This window comes from Oncorhynchus mykiss, chromosome 1 (genome assembly GCF_057628025.1).
Source record: "Oncorhynchus mykiss isolate SJ-2025 chromosome 1, ASM5762802v1, whole genome shotgun sequence".
In the NCBI taxonomy this organism is placed as follows: Eukaryota; Metazoa; Chordata; class Actinopteri; order Salmoniformes; family Salmonidae; genus Oncorhynchus; species Oncorhynchus mykiss.
In genome coordinates, this window is record NC_143022.1 from 87,626,645 (window position 1) to 87,645,303 (window position 18,659).

The 18,659-nt window shown below is 41.6% G+C and overlaps 1 protein-coding gene across 6 annotated transcripts; it reads left to right on the forward strand.

The window, feature by feature from the left end:
- The first annotated feature begins 1,483 nt into the window (after positions 1–1,483).
- Positions 1,484–15,501, forward strand: LOC110531109 (CMRF35-like molecule 1). Of its 6 annotated transcripts, none has more exons than XM_090243185.1 (9): positions 1,502–1,685; positions 1,870–2,175; positions 5,345–5,456; positions 5,872–5,966; positions 6,180–6,220; positions 6,515–6,580; positions 14,290–14,373; positions 14,630–14,689; positions 15,066–15,501. In XM_090243185.1, exons 1-9 carry the CDS (start codon positions 1,625–1,627, stop codon positions 15,087–15,089), a joined length of 849 nt encoding a protein of 282 aa, XP_090099311.1. In that variant the 5' UTR covers positions 1,502–1,624; the 3' UTR covers positions 15,090–15,501. The 6 variants fall into 6 exon arrangements, with proteins under 6 accessions (XP_090099324.1, XP_090099311.1, XP_090099321.1 ...); XM_090243195.1 differs by having other exon boundaries at positions 15,069–15,501; XM_090243202.1 differs by lacking the exon at positions 15,066–15,501 and adding an exon at positions 4,840–5,175 and having other exon boundaries at positions 14,630–14,810.
- Positions 15,502–18,659: the final 3,158 nt, after the last annotated feature.

Sequence of the window (18,659 nt, forward strand, 5' to 3'; positions counted from 1 at the left end):
ATAAATAGTTTGCTGTGTTGGAGCCAACAATAGAATGTACAGTGGATTCAGGAAGTATTCACACCCCTTCCCTTTTTCCACATTTTGTTATGTCACAGCCTTATTCTAAAATGGATGAGATACAAACAAACCTAATCAATCTACACACACTACCCCATTACGACAAAACAAACAGGTTTACCTTATTTCCATACACTACCGGTCCATGTTCTTACAACACCTACTCATTCAAGAGTTGTTCTTTATTTTTACTATTTTCTACATTGTAGAATATTAGTGAAGACATCAAAACTATGAAATAACACACATGGAATCATTTAGTAACCAAAAAAGTGTTAAACAAATCAAACTATATTTTATATTTTAGATTCTTCAATGTAGCCACCCTTTAACTTGAGGCCAGCTTTGCACACTCTTGGCTTCATGTATTATACATGTCATTTAGATGTTTATACTATACAAACATATTTTATTTATGTATTTCTCAAAATCCATATATAGTAGACAAACCAGTTTAAAAACGATATGTTTACCAAACGGTTAAGTGATTAACCATTAAGCATGGTTGGATTACCTCATGGTCAAATGTATTTCAACAAGTGAGAAGAGAATCATATGTAAAGTATTGTGAGCATTGCATTGTGAGGGGCAATTACTTTATATGAAAGGTGTTTATAGATTAAATACTGATTAGGTTTGGTGGAAAAAGTTACTGAGTGATTTTGTCTGTCCTTTTTGAGGATCTGTTTTGTACTAAAAGTTGTGAAATGTTTCCACAAGTGTGAAAATAGTACCAAAGTAATTAACTGTAATAAACATTTTCAAATACATTTTATTATTCTCAAGATAATTTGTCATAACATAATGTGAGCACTGTGGTCTGTAGGTTTGAGAGTTCAATTCTGATGTATCTGAAGTGGTTTGCTGTGTTGGAGCCAATAACAGAACGTGACATCATAGAATGAGTTTAGCTGAAAATTGCAGCATTCTAGTAATGCAGCTTCATGAGCTAACTTTACCACCTTCACTTGGAGGACATCTGTGGGCCGTACATGACCAGGGTTCATTTCCTGTATAGAGGGGGAGAGAGAAAGAGTCTGTTCTTGTGGAACGTAAAACCACATCAGACTGGGTTGTGGTCCAGAAGACCCTGAACCATGAACCTGGTTTAAAGTGAGAGTCTATGGAGGTCTTGGTCTAGTACCCATCACTACATGTTTTAGCATATGCATGACATTTATCATATAGTTTCATATATAGTGAAATATAGAATTTTGCCAATGGAAATATGGTGCATGTTGCCCAATTATCAAATCTTTGTAATCATTAGTGACCTATGTTCCAGTAGAGAGTAGTATGAGGATAGTAGTGCCTCTTGGTCCCAAAACCCTTAGAGAAAGCTGAAATATATTTTAGGTTTAGTTTTAGGTTAAATTAGTCCATATGATGCAATAGTTGCTGGCTGCCACTGAGGGGGGAATGTACACACAAACAGAAGCAGGAAGAGAGTTACAGACAGTGTACTAACATTAGGAAGTAGAGTCATTCTGGCTGGTGCCTTGGTCCTTGATACACATTTGTGCTCAGGTACCATTTAATATTACATGCAGACTGAAACCCTCACATGGCTAACCATCTCTCCTTCCCCCTCCTCCTCTTCATCCTCTTCCACAGAGTCTCAGCAGGTATGTGAAATATGTTTATATGAAGGGCTGAAATCCAGTGGGTCAATTCACCGTAAACACTGTGTAATTAATATCAATCATTAAAAAGCTGTTTTATAGTTTACAAGCAATGGGATTTTGTTTTCTGCAGTGCAGATTGTATTGTATTCAAACCTAAATGTGATTTGTGTTGATGTGTCCACAGCGAGGCATGTGTCTGTGCAGTCAGGAGGCTCCATCACCATCCCATGTAGCTATGATCAGTATTACATACACCACGTGAAGTACTGGTGTAAAGGGTATCGTTGGACTTATTGCTCCTCTGTAGTACGCACTGACCATCCTAAGAGCACTGATAGGGCGTCAATCTCTGATGACATCACCCAGAAAGTCTTCACTGTGATCATGACTGATCTGGGGCCAGACGACTCTAATACTTACAGGTGTGTTGTGGAGATCAATGGAGGAACAGATAGCATGATACAACTGCTCTACCTGTCTGTCACTCCAGGTAAGATCCCTTCAACTCTTACAATTCAGTAAAGTAGAATAGGTAGTTTTCAGTAAGGATCAGACTCTCCGAAAATACTAGCTTTCACAAACTACATGACTGGTGTTCTCATTTCATTTCCTTGTAACAAGTTCCTTGTCTGGTATCTGGTATTACCATTATTGTTCAAGTTGACCTGAGGAATGTCGGTACAGTGGGGCAAAAAAGTATTAAGTCAGGCACCAATTGTGCAAGTTCTCCCACTTAAAAATATGAGAGAGACCATTAATTGTCATCATAGGTAAATTGTAGGATTTTTTATGAATTTATTTGCAAATTATGGTGGAAAATAAGTATTTGGTCACCTACAAACAAGCAAGATTTTGGGCTCTCACAGACCTATAACTTCTTCTTTAAGAGGCTCCTCTGTCCTCCACTCGTTACCTGTATTAATGGCACCTGTTTGAACTTGTTATCAGTATAAAATACACCTGTCCATAACCTCAAACAATCACACTCCAAACTCCATTATGGCCAAGACCAAAGAGCTGTCAAAGGACACCAGAAACTGGCCTCCCGTGTGGCGCAGTGGTGAAGGGCGCTGTACTGCAGCGCCAGATGTGCCATCAGAGTTCACGCCCAGGCTCTGTCGTAACCGGCCGCGACCGGGAGGTCCATGGGGGGACGCACAATTGGCCTAGCGTCGTCCGGATTAGGGAGGGCTTGGTCGGTAGGGATGTCCTTGTCTCATCGCGCACCAGCGACTCCTGTGGCGGGCCGGGCGCAGTGCGCGCTAACCAAGGTTGCCAGGTACACGGTGTTTCCTCCGGCACATTGGTGCGGCTGGCTTCCGGGTTGGATGCGCGCTGTGTTAAGAAGCAGTGCGGCTAGGTTGGGTTGTGTATCGGAGGACGCAAGACTTTCAACCTTCGTCTCTCCCGAGCCCGTACAGGAGTTGTAGCGATGAGACAAGATAGTAGCTACTAACAATTGGACACCACGAAATTGGGGAGAAAAAGGGGGTAAAAAAAAAAAAGGACACCAGAAACAAAATTGTAGACCTGCACCAGGCTGGGAAGACTGAATCTGCAATAGGTAAGCAGCTTGGTTTGAAGAAATCAACTGTGGGAGCAATTATTAGGAAATGGAAGACAAACAAGAAACTCCCTCGATCTGGGGCTCCACGCAAGATCTCACCCCGTGGGGTCAAACTGTTCACAAGAATGGTGAGCAAATATCCCAGAACCACACGGGGGGACCTAGTGAATGACCTGCAGAGAGCTGGGACCAAAGTAACAAACAAATCAGTAACACACAACCGCCAGGGACTCAAATCCTACAGTGCCCTGCTTAAGTCCAGGCCCGTCTGAAGTTTGCTAGAGAGCATTTGGATGATCCAGAAGAAGATTGGGAGAATGTCATAGGATCAGATGAAACCAAAATATAACTTTTTGGTAAAAACTCCACTCGTCGTGTTTGGAGGACAAATAATGCTGAGTTGCATCCAAAGAACACCATACCTGGGGGTGGAAACATCATGCTTTGGGGCTTGTTTTCTGCAAAGGAACCAGGACGACTGATACGTGTAAAGGAAAGAATGAATGGGGCCATGTATCGTGAGATTTTGAGTGAAAACCTCCTTCCATCAGCAAGGGCATTGAAGATGACATGTGGCGAAGGAGTGGCTTCGTAAGAAGCATTTCAAGGTCCTGGAGTGGCCTAGCCAGTCTCCAGATCTCAACCCCATAGAAAATCTTTGGAGGGAGTTGAAAGTACGTGTTGCCCAGCAACAGCCCCAAAACATCACTGCTCTAGAGGAGATCTGCATGGAGGAATGGGCCAAAATACCAGCAACAGTGTGTGAAAACCTCGTGAAGACTTACAGAAAACGTTTGACCTCTGTCATTGCCAACAAAGGGTATATAACAAAGTATTGAGATAAACTTTTGTTATTGACCAAATACTTATTTTCCACCATAATTTGCAAATAAATTCATTAAAAATCCTACAATGTGATTTTCTGGATTTTTTTTTCTCCATTTTGTCTGTCATAGTTGAAGTGTACCTATGATGAAAATTACAGGCCTCTCTCATCTTTTGAAGTGGGAGAAGTTACACAATTGGTGGCTGACTAAATACTTTTTTGCCCCACTGTATAAGTCTATTTTATGTTTTCTATATGTAGATGTTGGTGTAAACTTTGTTTCAAGTCTGCTGTCTGCATTGTGTCTTTCAACGTTGTCTACCACAAGCAGCACCATATCACCTAGTAACACTATGTGTAAAGGTCATACACCTACTAGAAATAAAGGTCTGCTGGTGAGGTCTTTCTATGGTGTCTGTACCTCTGTGTTCAGGTACTCCAGAACTCTATGTGGATCAACAGGAAGTGACTGGAGTAGAAGGAGAGAGTGTCACTGTCCGTTGTTACTATAGTAACACTATGTGTAAAGGTCATACACCTACTAGAAATAAAGGTCTGCTGCTGAGGTCTTTCTATGGTGTCTGTACCTCTGTGTTCAGGTACTCCAGAACTCTATGTGGATCAACAGGAAGTGACTGGAGTAGAAGGAGAGAGTGTCACTGTCCGTTGTTACTATAGTAACACTATGTGTAAAGGTCATACACCTACTAGAAATAAAGGTCTACTGCTGAGGTCTTTGGTGTCTGTACCTCTGTGTTCAGGTATTCCAGAACTCTGTGTGGATCAACAGGAAGTGACTGGAGTAGAAGGAGAGAGTGTCACTGTCCGTTGCTACTATAATAATTCTGGAGATATGAAGTGGTGCAAGATGGGTGGTGATTGTGTGAGTGGGAATTCTGGGACTTTAAATGGAACATCAGTGGCATTAAAGCGGACTAGTGATGCCAACAACAGAACAGTCTTAACAGTGACTATGAGTGGACTGAAGATGGAGAACACTGACTGGTATTGGTGTAGAGTTGGAGAACTAGAGATGCCTGTTCACATCACTGTCAGTCAACAAACTGCAACACAGAGAACCTCTAAGATGACCTCAAGTTAGTAGATCAATCACATACTTTATGATCAATATGATTCCCTTTGTTTTATCCACTGGTATCATCTGGAACTAATTGTAATATGAACTATGAATGTGATGTTGCTATACAACCTGACTATCTGGTTTACCATTAACTTCATTGATGATATTGTTGTTTTACCTCACAGCAACCCAAGATCCAACCCCTCAACAACCCTCTGCCTCTCCAACTGCTGAGCCTGTTCAGACTGACAACACAAGTCAAGGAGCTGAGGGGAACATGGAGGAAGTCCACCAGAGGTTATTATCACTCCTTCAGATGTATTATCCCACATGTTGTTAGATAATATGAACTCAGAGAAACATTACAATTCCATCATACACTACAACAGTTAATGCTAACCAAACACCCTCCCTAAATGCATATAGAGACTGTTATCACTTCCTCCTGGGTAGAACATCTCTGTGGTTGCCTTGTGAGAAGTAGCAGCATTATTGTGTTATACTCACTCATGTGCAAGAACAAGTTGCAAACTTAATAAATAGTCATAATCTCAATAATAATCATCTCTTCATTTGCATGGTCAACTTCCACACATGTGAACAGATAAATCATTGTTCCATGTATCACAACAAGTGCATACAACAAATGAACAATTTATAATGATCTACTTAATTGTATTTGTAATTCAAGTTCGTATATGTAATCCATCAGGTCCATAGATGTGAAAGTCCTACTCATCTCTCTGGGCATGTTGGTGGTGGTGACAGCTGGTATCCTAGTAACATGGAAGATGTGGAGAAGGCATAGTAAGTAGTCATTTTATGTGAATATAAAACAGGAGAATAGTTTAGAAAATACTAAATGTATTGATATTGTGACCAACAGTATATTTCTCACCTGTGATTCATCTTGAATGACAGAAAATATTTGGAGGAATTGTCTTTTAGAAACCCATTCAGAGGTATTATTGTACTATAACAAACTCAAAAGTTACTGACATCTCCCTCTCTTTATTCCAGAGGACAATAAGGCCAAGGACCAGACAACTAACAACTCAGTGGTAGGATACACTTCATTTATTATTTTCAACCATCTGCAAATCTGTTGTTGATCTGGGATCATCTACCATTTGACTCCAGCGTTACCTGTTCAGTTGACTATCAATGAGTTGACATAAAAGGTCACATATTCTAACTGAATCCAAGCTCTTACAGTGCTCAATATGTTGAAAAACAATGTTAAAAAGACAGATAACAGGAAATTGTCAGTTCACTAAACATACATCTGAAACAAACTGTGGTTTAGGTGGTAAATAGACATGTCCTGTTCCTCTTTGCTATTTATTTCTTTGCAGTCTGCTGACTCTGAGCAGGACATTACATACAGCACAGTGACCAACACCAGAAAAATAGCACAGCAGGTACAAACTGAATAAAATTGGTATTTTTCTGTGGAGATCTTGGATTAGAACCAATAACTCCATCTCTGCAGTGAGCCAGAGTTCTCTCTCTCTCTCTCTCTCACTCTCTCTCTCTCTCTCTCTCTCTCCTTCTCTCCTTCTCTCTCTCTCTCTCTCCTCTCTCCTCAATTTCTGCAGTGTGAGCTGTTGTTCTCTATCTCTCTCTCTCGATCTCTCTGTCCTCGATTTCTGCAGTGTGTGTTGGTGTTCTCTATCTCTCTCTCTCTCTCGATCTCTCTGCCCTCGATTTCTGCAGTGTGAGCTGGTGTTCTCTATCTCTCTCTCTCGATCTCTCTCTCTATCTCTCTGTCCTCGATTTCTGCAGTTTGAGCTGGTGTTCTCTCTCTCTCTGTCATCGGAATTTCATAATTCCTATATGTGTTCATTAATTAAATTCACTCAGTCTATTTTATAAGAATTTGTAAGATTCCTATTTGCATAAAATAGATAGAGACCAGTCTTATCAAAATTAGATAATAGTATTTATTCTCGGAGTTTGCTGCCATGGAACCACGAACAAAAGTTTATATACAAAATTTGACGTCATAGGTTATAAAATATCCTTCCTCCTATCGACCAAGGCAAAACAGGTTCAAAGGTTTATTCCAATCCCCTAGCTCACTCACTCCAGACACAAACCATATCAAGATTAACTTCTGAAATCTCACCTTCGTCTATCAATATTCAGCAGACAGTTCCAGATAATGGAAAACCTAGGGAGACACTCGCTGCCTTATCTAAACATCCCAGAGCTAAGTTGAGTTGGTTCAACCATAGGTTAACGACCCTCTTTACTTACTTAAAAACCATCAATCCATTCCTCCCTAACCCAGCTGGAATGGTATTTATTATGTTTAATTACCCCCTGTTTCATGCTGCACAATCCCTTCCTTGTGAATTAACATTATTAATCAGATATAATAAAACAGGGTAGAGTTTAATTAGTTATAGTTCTATTTAAACGTAGATATTGTTTAGTCATTATTCATAAAAACACTAACACTCTCTCTCTCTTAACTCAATTAAATTAAAAACAATTTGGGAGGTAGGCATGGGAAACATATGTTTACATTGCCAAAGCAAGGGAAATAGATAGTAAACTAAAGTTAAATAACAAAACAACATTTACAGTAAACATCACACTCACTAAAGTTCCAAAATACATTTCCATTGTCATATTACATCTATAGATTTTTTACAGTTAAGAACAACTTCTTATTTTTAATGACGGCCTAGGAACAGTGGGTTAACTGCCTGTTCAGGAACAGCACTACAAATTTGTATTGTGTCAGCTGGGGATTTGAACTTGCAACCTTTCAGTTACAAGTCCAACGCTCTAACCACTAGGCTATCCTGCAACCTATAGTGTTGTAATGATGTGCAAAGAGTTAAAGTACAAAAGGGAAAATAAATACACAAATATATGTTGTAAAGGTTTTTCTTGTGGCAACAGTTCACAAATCTTGCTGCTGTGATTACACACTGTGGTATTTTAACCACTAGATATGGGAGTTTATCAAAATTGGATTTGTTTTCAAATTCTATGTTGGTCTGTGTAATCTGAGGGAAATATGTGTCTCTAATATGGTCATACATTTGGCAGGAGGTTAGGAAGTGCAGCTCAGTTTACACCTCATTTTGTGGGCAGTGTGCACATAGCCTGTCTTCTCTTGAGAGCCATGTCTGCTTCAGGGAGCCTTTCTCAAAAGCAAGGCTATACATAGTGAAAGATTTCCATAATTTTCAGACTGTCACAGTGGTCAGGTATTCTGCCACTGTGTACTCTCTGTTTAGGGCCAAATAGCATTCTAGTTTGCTCAGTATTTTGTACATTCTTAACAATGTGTCAAGTAATTGTCACAATCATCGTATGAAGGAGACCAAGGCGCAGCGTGGTATGCATACATTCTCTTTATTAAAAGACTGAACACCGAACAAACTAACATCCCGAACCGTGACGCTATACAATATCATTCTGACAGGCAACTACACACAGTTAAGATCCCACACCAGAAAGTGGGTAACAGGGCTGCCTAAATATGATCCATAATCAGAGACAACGATAAACAGCTGTCACTGATTGGGAACCATATCAGGCCAACATAGAAATACAAAAACCCATAGACCTACAACAACCCTAGACATACAACAACCCTAGACATACAACACTAGAGTACCCACCCTAGTCACACCCCGACCTAACCATTATTTATATATAAGGTCAGGGCGTGACAGTAATAATTGTTTTGCTTTCGCAAGAATTGGTTGGGTCTAATTGTGTTGCTGTCCTGGGGCTCTGTGGGGTATGTATGTGTTTGTGAACAGAGCCCAGGACCAGTTTGCTGAGGGGACTCTTCTTGGAGATCATTTATTTGTAGGTGATGGCTTTGTTATGGAAGGTGTGGGATTCACTTCCTTTTGTGTGGTTGTAGAATTAACGTCTCTTTTCTTTATTTTGATCATTAGTGGGTATCGGCCTAATTCTGCTCTGCATGCATTATTTGGTGTTTTACATTGCACACTGAAGATATTTTTGCAGAATTCTGCATGCAGAGTCTCTATTTGGTGTTGTCCCATTTTGTGAATTCTTGTTGGTGAGCGGACCCCAGACCTCACAACCATAAAGGGCAATGGGTTCTATGACTGTTTCAAGTATATTTAGCCAAATCCTAATTGGTATGTCACATTTGATGTTCCTTATCTTCTTACCTTGTCTCTCAGATCATTCACAGCTTTGTGGAAGTTACCTGTGGCGTTGATGTTTAGGCCAAGGTATGTCTAGTTTTGTGTGTGCTCTAGTGCAACGGTGTCTTGATGGAATTTGTATTTGTGGTCCTGGCAACTGGACCTTTTTTGGAAGACCATTATTTTTGTCTTACTGAGATTTACTGTCAGGGTCCAGGTCTGACAGAATCTGTGCAGAAGATCTAGGTGCTGCTGTAGGCCCTCCTTGGTTGGGGACAGAAGAACCAGAACAAGAGGAAACAGTAGACATTTGACTTCAGGTTCTAGTAGGGTGAGGCCGGGTGCTGCAGACTGTTCCAGTGCCCTCGCCAATTGAATGATATATATGATGAAAAGTACAGATACCAAAACAAACTTCTTAAGTAGTACTTTAACGTATTTTTGCTTGAGTACTTTACACCACTGGTCCTTGTTTCCAAATATTGGAGAATGTGCCAGAGCTGTGGATTATGTTATAGAGTTTAAGTATAGCCAGTTGGAATTTGTGGTCTGTATATTTTATTATTTCATTTAGGATACCATCAGCCACACAGGCCTTTTTGGGTTGGAGGGTTTGTATTTTGTCCTCTAGTTCATTCAATTTAATTGGAGAATCCAGTGGGCTCTGGAAGTCTTTAATAGTGGATTCTAAGATTTGTATTTGATCATGTATATGTTTTTGATTTTTGTTCATTGTTACAGAGCCAAATAGATTGGAGACGTGGTTTATCCAAACACCTCCGATTTGTTGTTGTTTTGTCAGAGTTTCCAGAATTGGTTAGATTCTAAGGATTCTTTAATTACATTGAGCTGATTTCTGACATGCTGTTTCTTATTTTTCCATAGTGTATGTCTGCACTATTTTAGTGATTCACCGTAGCGAAGGCGTAGGCTCAGGTTTTCTGGGTCTCTATGTTTTTGGTTGGATTGGTATCTCAATTTCTTTCTTAGGTTTATGCATTCTTCATCAAACCATTTGTCATTGTTGTTAATTTTCTTAGGTTGTCTGCTTGACATTTTTTATTTGATTTTGGATGCTGAAAGGTCAACTATACTGTTTAGGTTTTCTACTGCCAAGTTTACACCTTCACCATTACAGTGAAACATTTTGTCCAGGACCTTTTCTAGAAGGGATTGAATTTGTTGTTGACTAATTGTTTTTTGCTAGATTTCACACTACGTTCCTTCTTTCTATACCATTTCTTAAATGTATTCCTTTCCTTTGGCTTTGATGCCTCAGGGAGGCATATGGGGGAGGGAATATGGTCACCTCCAGGTAGGTTTTTGTCCCCCTGTGTTCTGAGAGTGTCAGGTTCTTGTTGAGTTCTGACATTTAGTCCGCTTCAGACTAGTACACATCCCTGAGACTGGAAATTGTTGATCTCCCCCTCTAGGATGGAGAAGCTGTCATCGTTAAAGCACAGGGATTCTATTGGGGGGATATAGGTAGCACACATGAGGACATTCTTCTCTGTTGAGATCATTTCATTATTAGTTTCTTGCTAGATGTTAAATGTTCCTGTTTTGACGAATGGAGTGGGTTAGGTCTGCTCTATACGGAATTAGCATACCCCCTGAGTCTCTTCCCTGTTTGACACCTGATAGTTTGGTGGATGTGGCTAACAGCTGTCTGTAGCTTAGAGGGCAACCAGTGGGTCCCTCTCCTTTATACCGTGTTTCTTGTAGGATGACAATGTCTATATTTCCAATTTCTTTGATGAAGTCTGGGTTCCTGGACCATCACAGTAGGTGTGAGCAGAGCATGTTGAGCATCTGATACGTACAGTTGAAGTCGGAGGTTTACGTGCATCTTCGCCAAATACATTTAAACTCAGTTTTTCACAATTCCTGACAAATTAATCCTAGTAAGAATTCCCTGTTTTAGGTTATATCACAATTTAGGTTATACACCAATTTATTTTAAGAAAGTGAAATGACATGATAATAGTAGAGAATGATTTATTTCAGCTTTTATGTCTTTCATCACATTCCCAGTTGGTCAGAAGTTTACATACACTCAATTAGTATTTGGTAGCATTGCCTTTAAATTGTTTAACTTAGGTCAAGCGTTTCGGGTAGCCTTCCACAAGCTTCCCACAATAAGTTGGGTGAATTTTGGCCCGTTCCTCCTGACAGAGCTGGTGTAACTGAGTCAGGTTTGTAGGCCTACTTGCTCGCACACGCTTTTTCAGATCTACCCACAAATTGTCTATAGGATTGAGGTCAGGGCTTTTTGATGGCCACTCCAATACCTTGACTTTGTTGTCCTTAAGCCATTTTGCCACAACTTTGGAAGTATGCTTGGTGTCATTGTCCATTTGGAAGACCCATTTACGACCAAGCTTTAACTTCCTGACTGATCTTGAGATGTTGCTTCAATATATCCACATAATGTTCCTTTCTCATGATGCCATCTATTGTGTGAAGTGCACCAGTCCCTCCTGCAGCAAATCACCCCCACAACATGATGCTGCCACCCCCGTGCTTCATGGTTGGGATGGTGTTCTTCGGCTTGCAAGCCTCCCCCTTTTTCCTCCAAACATAACGATGGTCATTATGGCCAAACAGTTATATTTTTGTTTCATCAGATCAGAGGACATTTCTCCAAAAAGTATGATCTTTGTCCCCATGTGCAGTTCCACACCGTAGTCTGTTTTTTTATGGCGGTTTTGGAGCAGTGGCTTCCACCTTGCTGAGTGGCCTTTCATGTTATGTCGATATAGGACTCGTTTTACTGTGGATATAGATACTATTGTACCTGTTTCCTCCAGCATATTCACAAGGTCCTTTGCTGTTGTTCTGGGATTGATTTGCACTTTTCGCACCAAGATCGTTCATCTCTAGGAGACAGACCACGTCTCCTTCCTGAACGGTATGCGTGGTCCCATGGTGTTTATACTTGCGTACTATTGTTTGTACAGATGAACAGGCGTTTGGAAATTGCTCCCAAGGATGAACCAGACTTGTGGAGGTCCACAATTTTTTCTGAGGTCTGGCTGATTTCTTTTGATTTTCCCATGATGTCAAGTAGAGGCACTGAGTTTGAAGGTAGGCCTTGAAATACATCCACAGGGACACCTCTAATTGACTCAAATTATGTCAACTCGCCTATCAGAAGCTTTTAAATTCATGACATCATTTTCTGGAAATTTCCAAGCTCTTTAAAGGCACAGTCAACTTAGTGTATGTATTCTTCTGACCCATTGGAATTGTAAATAGAGTGAATTATAAGTGAAATAATCTCTCTGTAAACAATTGTTGGAAAAATTACGTGTCATGCACAAAGTAGATGTCCTAACCGACTTGCCAAAACTATAGTTTGTTAACAAGACATTTGTGGAGAGGTAGAAAAATGATTTTTAATGACTCCAAGCTAAGTGTATATTAACTTCCAAATTCAACTGTACCTCTTAGATTGCAGGATGAGGCTTGGGAGGGTGTTATAGTGGTGGTTGGGGCTGTTGGGGCTGTTGCTCTGCTCACGGCCTGGGCTCATGTTCTGCTGTTACGTTGAGGTCCTTGCCACAGGGGTGGGGGGAATGGGGTGGGAAGAAGGGGCATAGGTCTGAAATGGGGGTTACCTATAAAGGGTGTGGCAGGTTTTGCTTGGGGGAGTCTTAGCTGGTTGGGATGTGGCTGGTGATGCTGTGGTCTGGGTGTAGGTCATCTTGACATGGCTTCTCTAAGTGCAGGTCTTTCAGTAGGGGGTCTTATAGGTCTGGGAGGGTGTCTCGCTAATCTGGGTGGGGAGTCCGTTGCTCTGCTCCTCCTGTGTGAGTTGCTGGGGGTACGGTTCAGGGTGACGTCCTTCAGGGTCCTGGAGAAAGTTGGGATTGCTGCTTTGTAGAGGTGGACCTGGTCATAAACGCTGTTGAAGTGTGAGCTGGGCTTCTGTCTCTCTCTGTCTCTCTCTCTCTCTCTTTCTCCTCCATCTCTGCAGTGTGAGCTGGGGTTCTCTCTCTCTCAATCTCACTCTCTCTCTTTCTCCTCCATCTCTGCGGTGTGAGCTGGGGTTCTCTCTCTCTCCCCCCTCTCTCTCTCTCTCTCTCTCAACTCCATCTCTGCAGTGTGAGCTGAGTATCTGAAGTGTGTCTCTTTTCCTGTGCGTGTATCCATATGTTTACCTTCTGTTCCTTTTGATGGAATAGAAGGCCCTTCTTGCCTTGTCTCTAAGATCGTTCACAGCTTTCTTGAAGTTACTGTGGTGCTGATGTTTAGGCAGAGGTATGTATAGTTTGGGTGCTCTAGGGCAACGGTGTCAAGATGGAATTTGTATTTACTGCTGCCAAGAGATGAGCTATAGGTGTAAATACCGTAGGAGTCCCCTCGAAACCTACCATTGACTATGTACATTCCCATTGTCCGACAGACCTGCAAGAAATGTGACCCATTTTTGTTGGTTATGTTGTCGTAGTTGTGTCTAGGGGGACATATGGGGGAGGGAATGCTGTCACCTCCAGGTAGGTGTTTTCTCCACCTGCGTGCTGAGGGCTTCTTGTCTAGTTCTGGCATTTAGGTTGCCACAGACTAGTCCATGTCCCTGGGCCTGGAAATGGTTGATCTCCTCCTCTAGGGTGAGCGAAGCTAGCTGAGCATCTGAAGTTCCGGGTCTCTTCCAATAAATGTAGCCATGTGTTTATCTTCTGTGCTGTCCATTTCTCAGAGGCCAAACCCAGAGAGACGCCATGACGTGATGTACAGCACTGTGATGCCTGATCAGTTCAGGACAGAAGAGAAGGTCAACTTATGGCTACAAGCATCTCGACTCGTAGACAACATTATTGCTGTTACTCATAAAACGTCACTGCCTTGGCAAATGTGCATCTGTTTTAGAAAACAATTGTATTTCCAGTCTAATGTTCTGTCTTGGAACAAGCAATAGGTAAATGTACACTATAACAGTATAACAACACGTTTTTGTTACTTGGGCGTCTCTCTACCAACAGGATCCATTTCCTGAAGCTGATGATGATGTCACATACAGCACTGTCATCCCCCAGCACAAGACCCAACTAAAAGGACAGACCAAGGTAAAGCTGTTCTACTGATTCTCCACAGCTAGTATTATGTTATCAGAAACAACAGTAGGTGATTGTTTCCTCAGTGTTAATATAGTCATGGTTACATCACCATTATAGCTGTAGGCCTAATATATCACCTTTATGTTACATATCACAATTATAACTGTCTACCCTTTTAATTTCACAGAGAAGTGTGTTTTTATAGTGTATCTCCATCATGACAGAACTCTCCCTGTTCACCTCTCTACCTGTTCCTCCTCTGTAGTCAGCAGAACCAGATGATAATGTGGTCTACAGCTCACTAGCTCTACAGGTGACCACACAGGTCAGTGTTGGTGTCTCCTCTGTCTGTTGTACCAGATGATGCTGATCTCTCAACAAAGATACAGACGACACCACATTACTATGTGTACTAAACATCACTCTTTAACCACACAAATCTGTCTTCGTTTTTTTATTTTGCTGCATGTAAAATGTTATTATCACATTGTGATCAGCTAAACTATTGTTATCAGTGTGTATCTATAACATTACAGTGTGGACTGCACCTGGGTTTAGGGTGACGTTGCACCTAGATGATGATCTTGGGTCAGATAAAAAAAAATTCCCCACCAAAGGTTAAGGTTAGGATAGGAGGAGATCTGTATCTAGTTGAAACGTCACAATGGAGATTGTGACTGAATGTTTCACTTTCTCTCCAGCAGAGGGCAGCAGCAGCACAGTAGTGACTGACTGAGAAGACCTTCCTTTTACTGGAAGGACAGAACACTCCCCTCTCCTGTGTCACAACATCTATCTGCCTCCAATATTCTTCTGTCATACCTCTTAACCCACCCCAGGAAGACACCTCTATCCTTTAGTGTAATAAACTACTGAAGACAGTCTGCTGTGTTTGTTCTGATTATCATCACATTTCTGTTATTAGTTATGTTCCACCACCTTTCCCCTTGTCTCTTATTTCTTACATCATGATCTTATTGATCTAGTTTAATGTCCTATGCCTGTAACTAATCATGATCAAACGTGTATTAAGATCTTAGTATAGACAGCTACTATGTATAATAACTACTGTACTGCAATAATAAAATGTATTATATACACTGCTCAAAAAAATAAAGGGAACACTAAAATAACACATCCTAGATCTGAATGAATGAAATATTCTTATTAAATACTTTTTCCCTCTACATAGTTGAATGTGCTGACAACAAAATCACACAAAAATGATCAATGGAAATCAAATTTATCAACCCATGGAGGTCAGGATTTGGAGTCAAGATTAAAGTGGAAAACCACACTACAGGCTGATCCAACTTTGATGTCATGTCCTTAAAACAAGTCAAAATGAGACTCAGTAGTGTGTGTGGCCTCCACGTGCCTGTATGACCTCCGTACAACGCCTGGGCATGCTCCTGATGAGGTTGCGGATGGTCTCCTGAGGGATCTCCTCCCAGACCTGGACTAAAGCATCCGCCAACTCCTGGACAGTCTGTGGCGCAACGTGACGTTGGTGGATGGAGCGAGACATGATGTCCCAGATGTGCTCAATTGGATTCAGGTCTGGGGAACGGGCGGGCCAGTCCATAGCATCAATGCCTTCCTCTTGCAGGAACTGCTGACACACTCCAGCCACATGAGGTCTAGCATTGTCTTGCATTAGGAGGAATCCAGGGCCAACCGCACCAGCATATGGTCTCACAAGGGGTCTGAGGATCTCATCTCGGTACCTAATGGCAGTCAGGCTACCTCTGGCGAGCACATGGAGGGCTGTGCGGCCCCCCAAAGAAATGCCACCCCACACCATGACTGACCCACCGCCAAAACGGTCATGCTGGAGGATGTTGCAGGCAGCAGAATGTTCTCCACGGCGTCTCCAGACTGTCACGTCTGTCACATGTGCTCAGTGTGAACCTGCTTTCTTCTGTGAAGAGCACAGGGCGCCAGTGGCGAATTTGCCAATCTTGGTGTTCTCTGGCAAATGAAAAACGTCCTGCACGGTGTTGCGCTGTAAGCACAACCCCCACCTGTGGACGTCGGGTCCTCATACCACCCTCATGGAGTCTGTTTCTGACCGTTTGAGCAGACACATGCACATTTGTGGCCTGCTGGAGGTCATTTTGCAGGGCTCTGGCAGTGCTTCTCCTGCTCCTCCTTGCACAAAGGCGGAGGTAGCGGTCCTGCTGCTGGGTTGTTGCCCTCTTACGGCCTCCTCCACGTCTCCTGATGTACTGGCCTGTCTCCTGGTAGCGCCTCCATGCTCTGGACACTATGCTGGACGACACAGTAAACCTTCTTGCCACAGCTCGCATTAATGTTCCATCCTGGATGAGCTGTACTACCTGAGCCACTTGTGTGGGTTGTAGACTCCGTCTCATGCTACCACTAGAGTGAAAGCACCGCCAGCATTCAAAAGTGACCAAAACATCAGCCAGGAGGCATAGGAACTGAGAAGTGGTCTGTGATCACCCCTGCAGAACCACTCCTTTATTGGCGGTGTCTTGCTAATTGCCTATAATTTCCACCTGTTGTCTATTCCATTTGCACAAATGGACAACAACACTTAGGCTTCTATATCCAGCTTTTACATACTATATAAATTTTACTGACACAGTATATTTGACATTAGTTGTATTTTGTTTGTTTTTAGTCCTTCAGCTCCCCTCTACTCTACTCTACCCCTCCCCTCAACCCCTCCCCTCTACCCCTCCCCTCTATCCCTCCCCTCAACCCCCCCCCCTCTACCCCTCCCCTCTACCCCTCCCATCTTGATTTATATTTACCATATATTTTCCAACTGTGCTGTTTCATAAAAGTTATAAACCTATATACAAAATCAGAACTGTTTGTGGTCGCCATTGAAAACTCACATGTCCTGGTCTCTGTCTGCCCAAAATAAATGTTTAACCCAAGTGGAGAGTTGAAGGACACATGTAAAGGAGTTCCCGGGGTTCAAACCAAACCAAAGTATGAGGGAGGGGGGTTACTAACAGTGGGGCGTTTATCATAGGTTACTGTTTAAGTTCCCTAAGTTGGTATCCATCAACATCTATCATAGGTCACTGTTTAAGTTCCCTAAGTTGGTATCCATCAACATTTATCATAGGTTACTGTTTAAGTTCCCTAAGTTGGTATCCATCAACATTTATCATAGGTTACTGTTTAAGTTCCCTAAGTTGGTATCCATCAACATCTATCATAGGTTACTGTTTAAGTTCCCTAAGTTGGTATCCATCAACATTTATCATAGGTTACTGTTTAAGTTCCCTAAGTTGGTATCCATCAACATTTATCATAGGTTACTGTTTAAGTTCCCTAAGTTGGTATACATCAACATTTATCATAGGTTACTGTTTAAGTTCCCTAAGTTGGTATCCATCAACATTTATCATAGGTTACTGTTTAAGTTCCCTAAGTTGGTATCCATCAACATTTATCATAGGTTACTGTTTAAGTTCCCTAAGTTGGTATCCATCAACATTTATCATAGGTTACTGTTTAAGTTCCCTAAGTTGGTATCCATCAACATTTATCATAGGTTACTGTTTAAGTTCCCTTAGTTGGTATCCATCAATATTTATCATAGGTTACTGTTTAAGTTCCCTAAGTTGGTATCCATCAACATTTATCATAGGTTACTGTTTAAGTTCCCTAAGTTGGTATCCATCAACATTTATCATAGGTTACTGTTTAAGTTCCCTAAGTTGGTATCCATCAACATTTACTTTGATTAATGTATGGCACCTTTTATTAAGTAATTTTGAATTTTATTTTATTTTATTTCTGTAGGAGGTGCTATGGCAATTGAAAGGCTGGGGTTGAGCTCGTCCCAGAACCGGAGACGTGGGCAGACCATGATAAGCAGATTCCATTAGCTTCCAGAGCCACAGAGTCAGATTCCACAGCCACAGAGTCAGATTCCACAGCCACAAAGTCAGATTCCATAGCCACAGAGTCAGATTCCACAGCCACATTTTATTAAAGGTTAGGGTTGAGGTTAACAGTGTGGTTAGGTTAGGTTAACAATGTGGTTAGGGTAGGGTTAAGTTTAACAGTGTGGTTAGGTCAGGGATAAAGTCAGGTTTAAAATAAAATTTTAGGAAGATCAAATGTAGAAATGGGCAGGATTAATGACTTTCTGGGTATGGAATCTAGTGATGACCCAAGTGGAGTGGCGGTCTAAGGCACTGCATCTAAGTTCAAGAGGTGTCACTACAGTCCCTGGTTCGAATCCAGGCTGTATTACATCTGGCTATGATTGGGAGTTCCATAGGGCAGTGCACAATTGGCCAAGCATC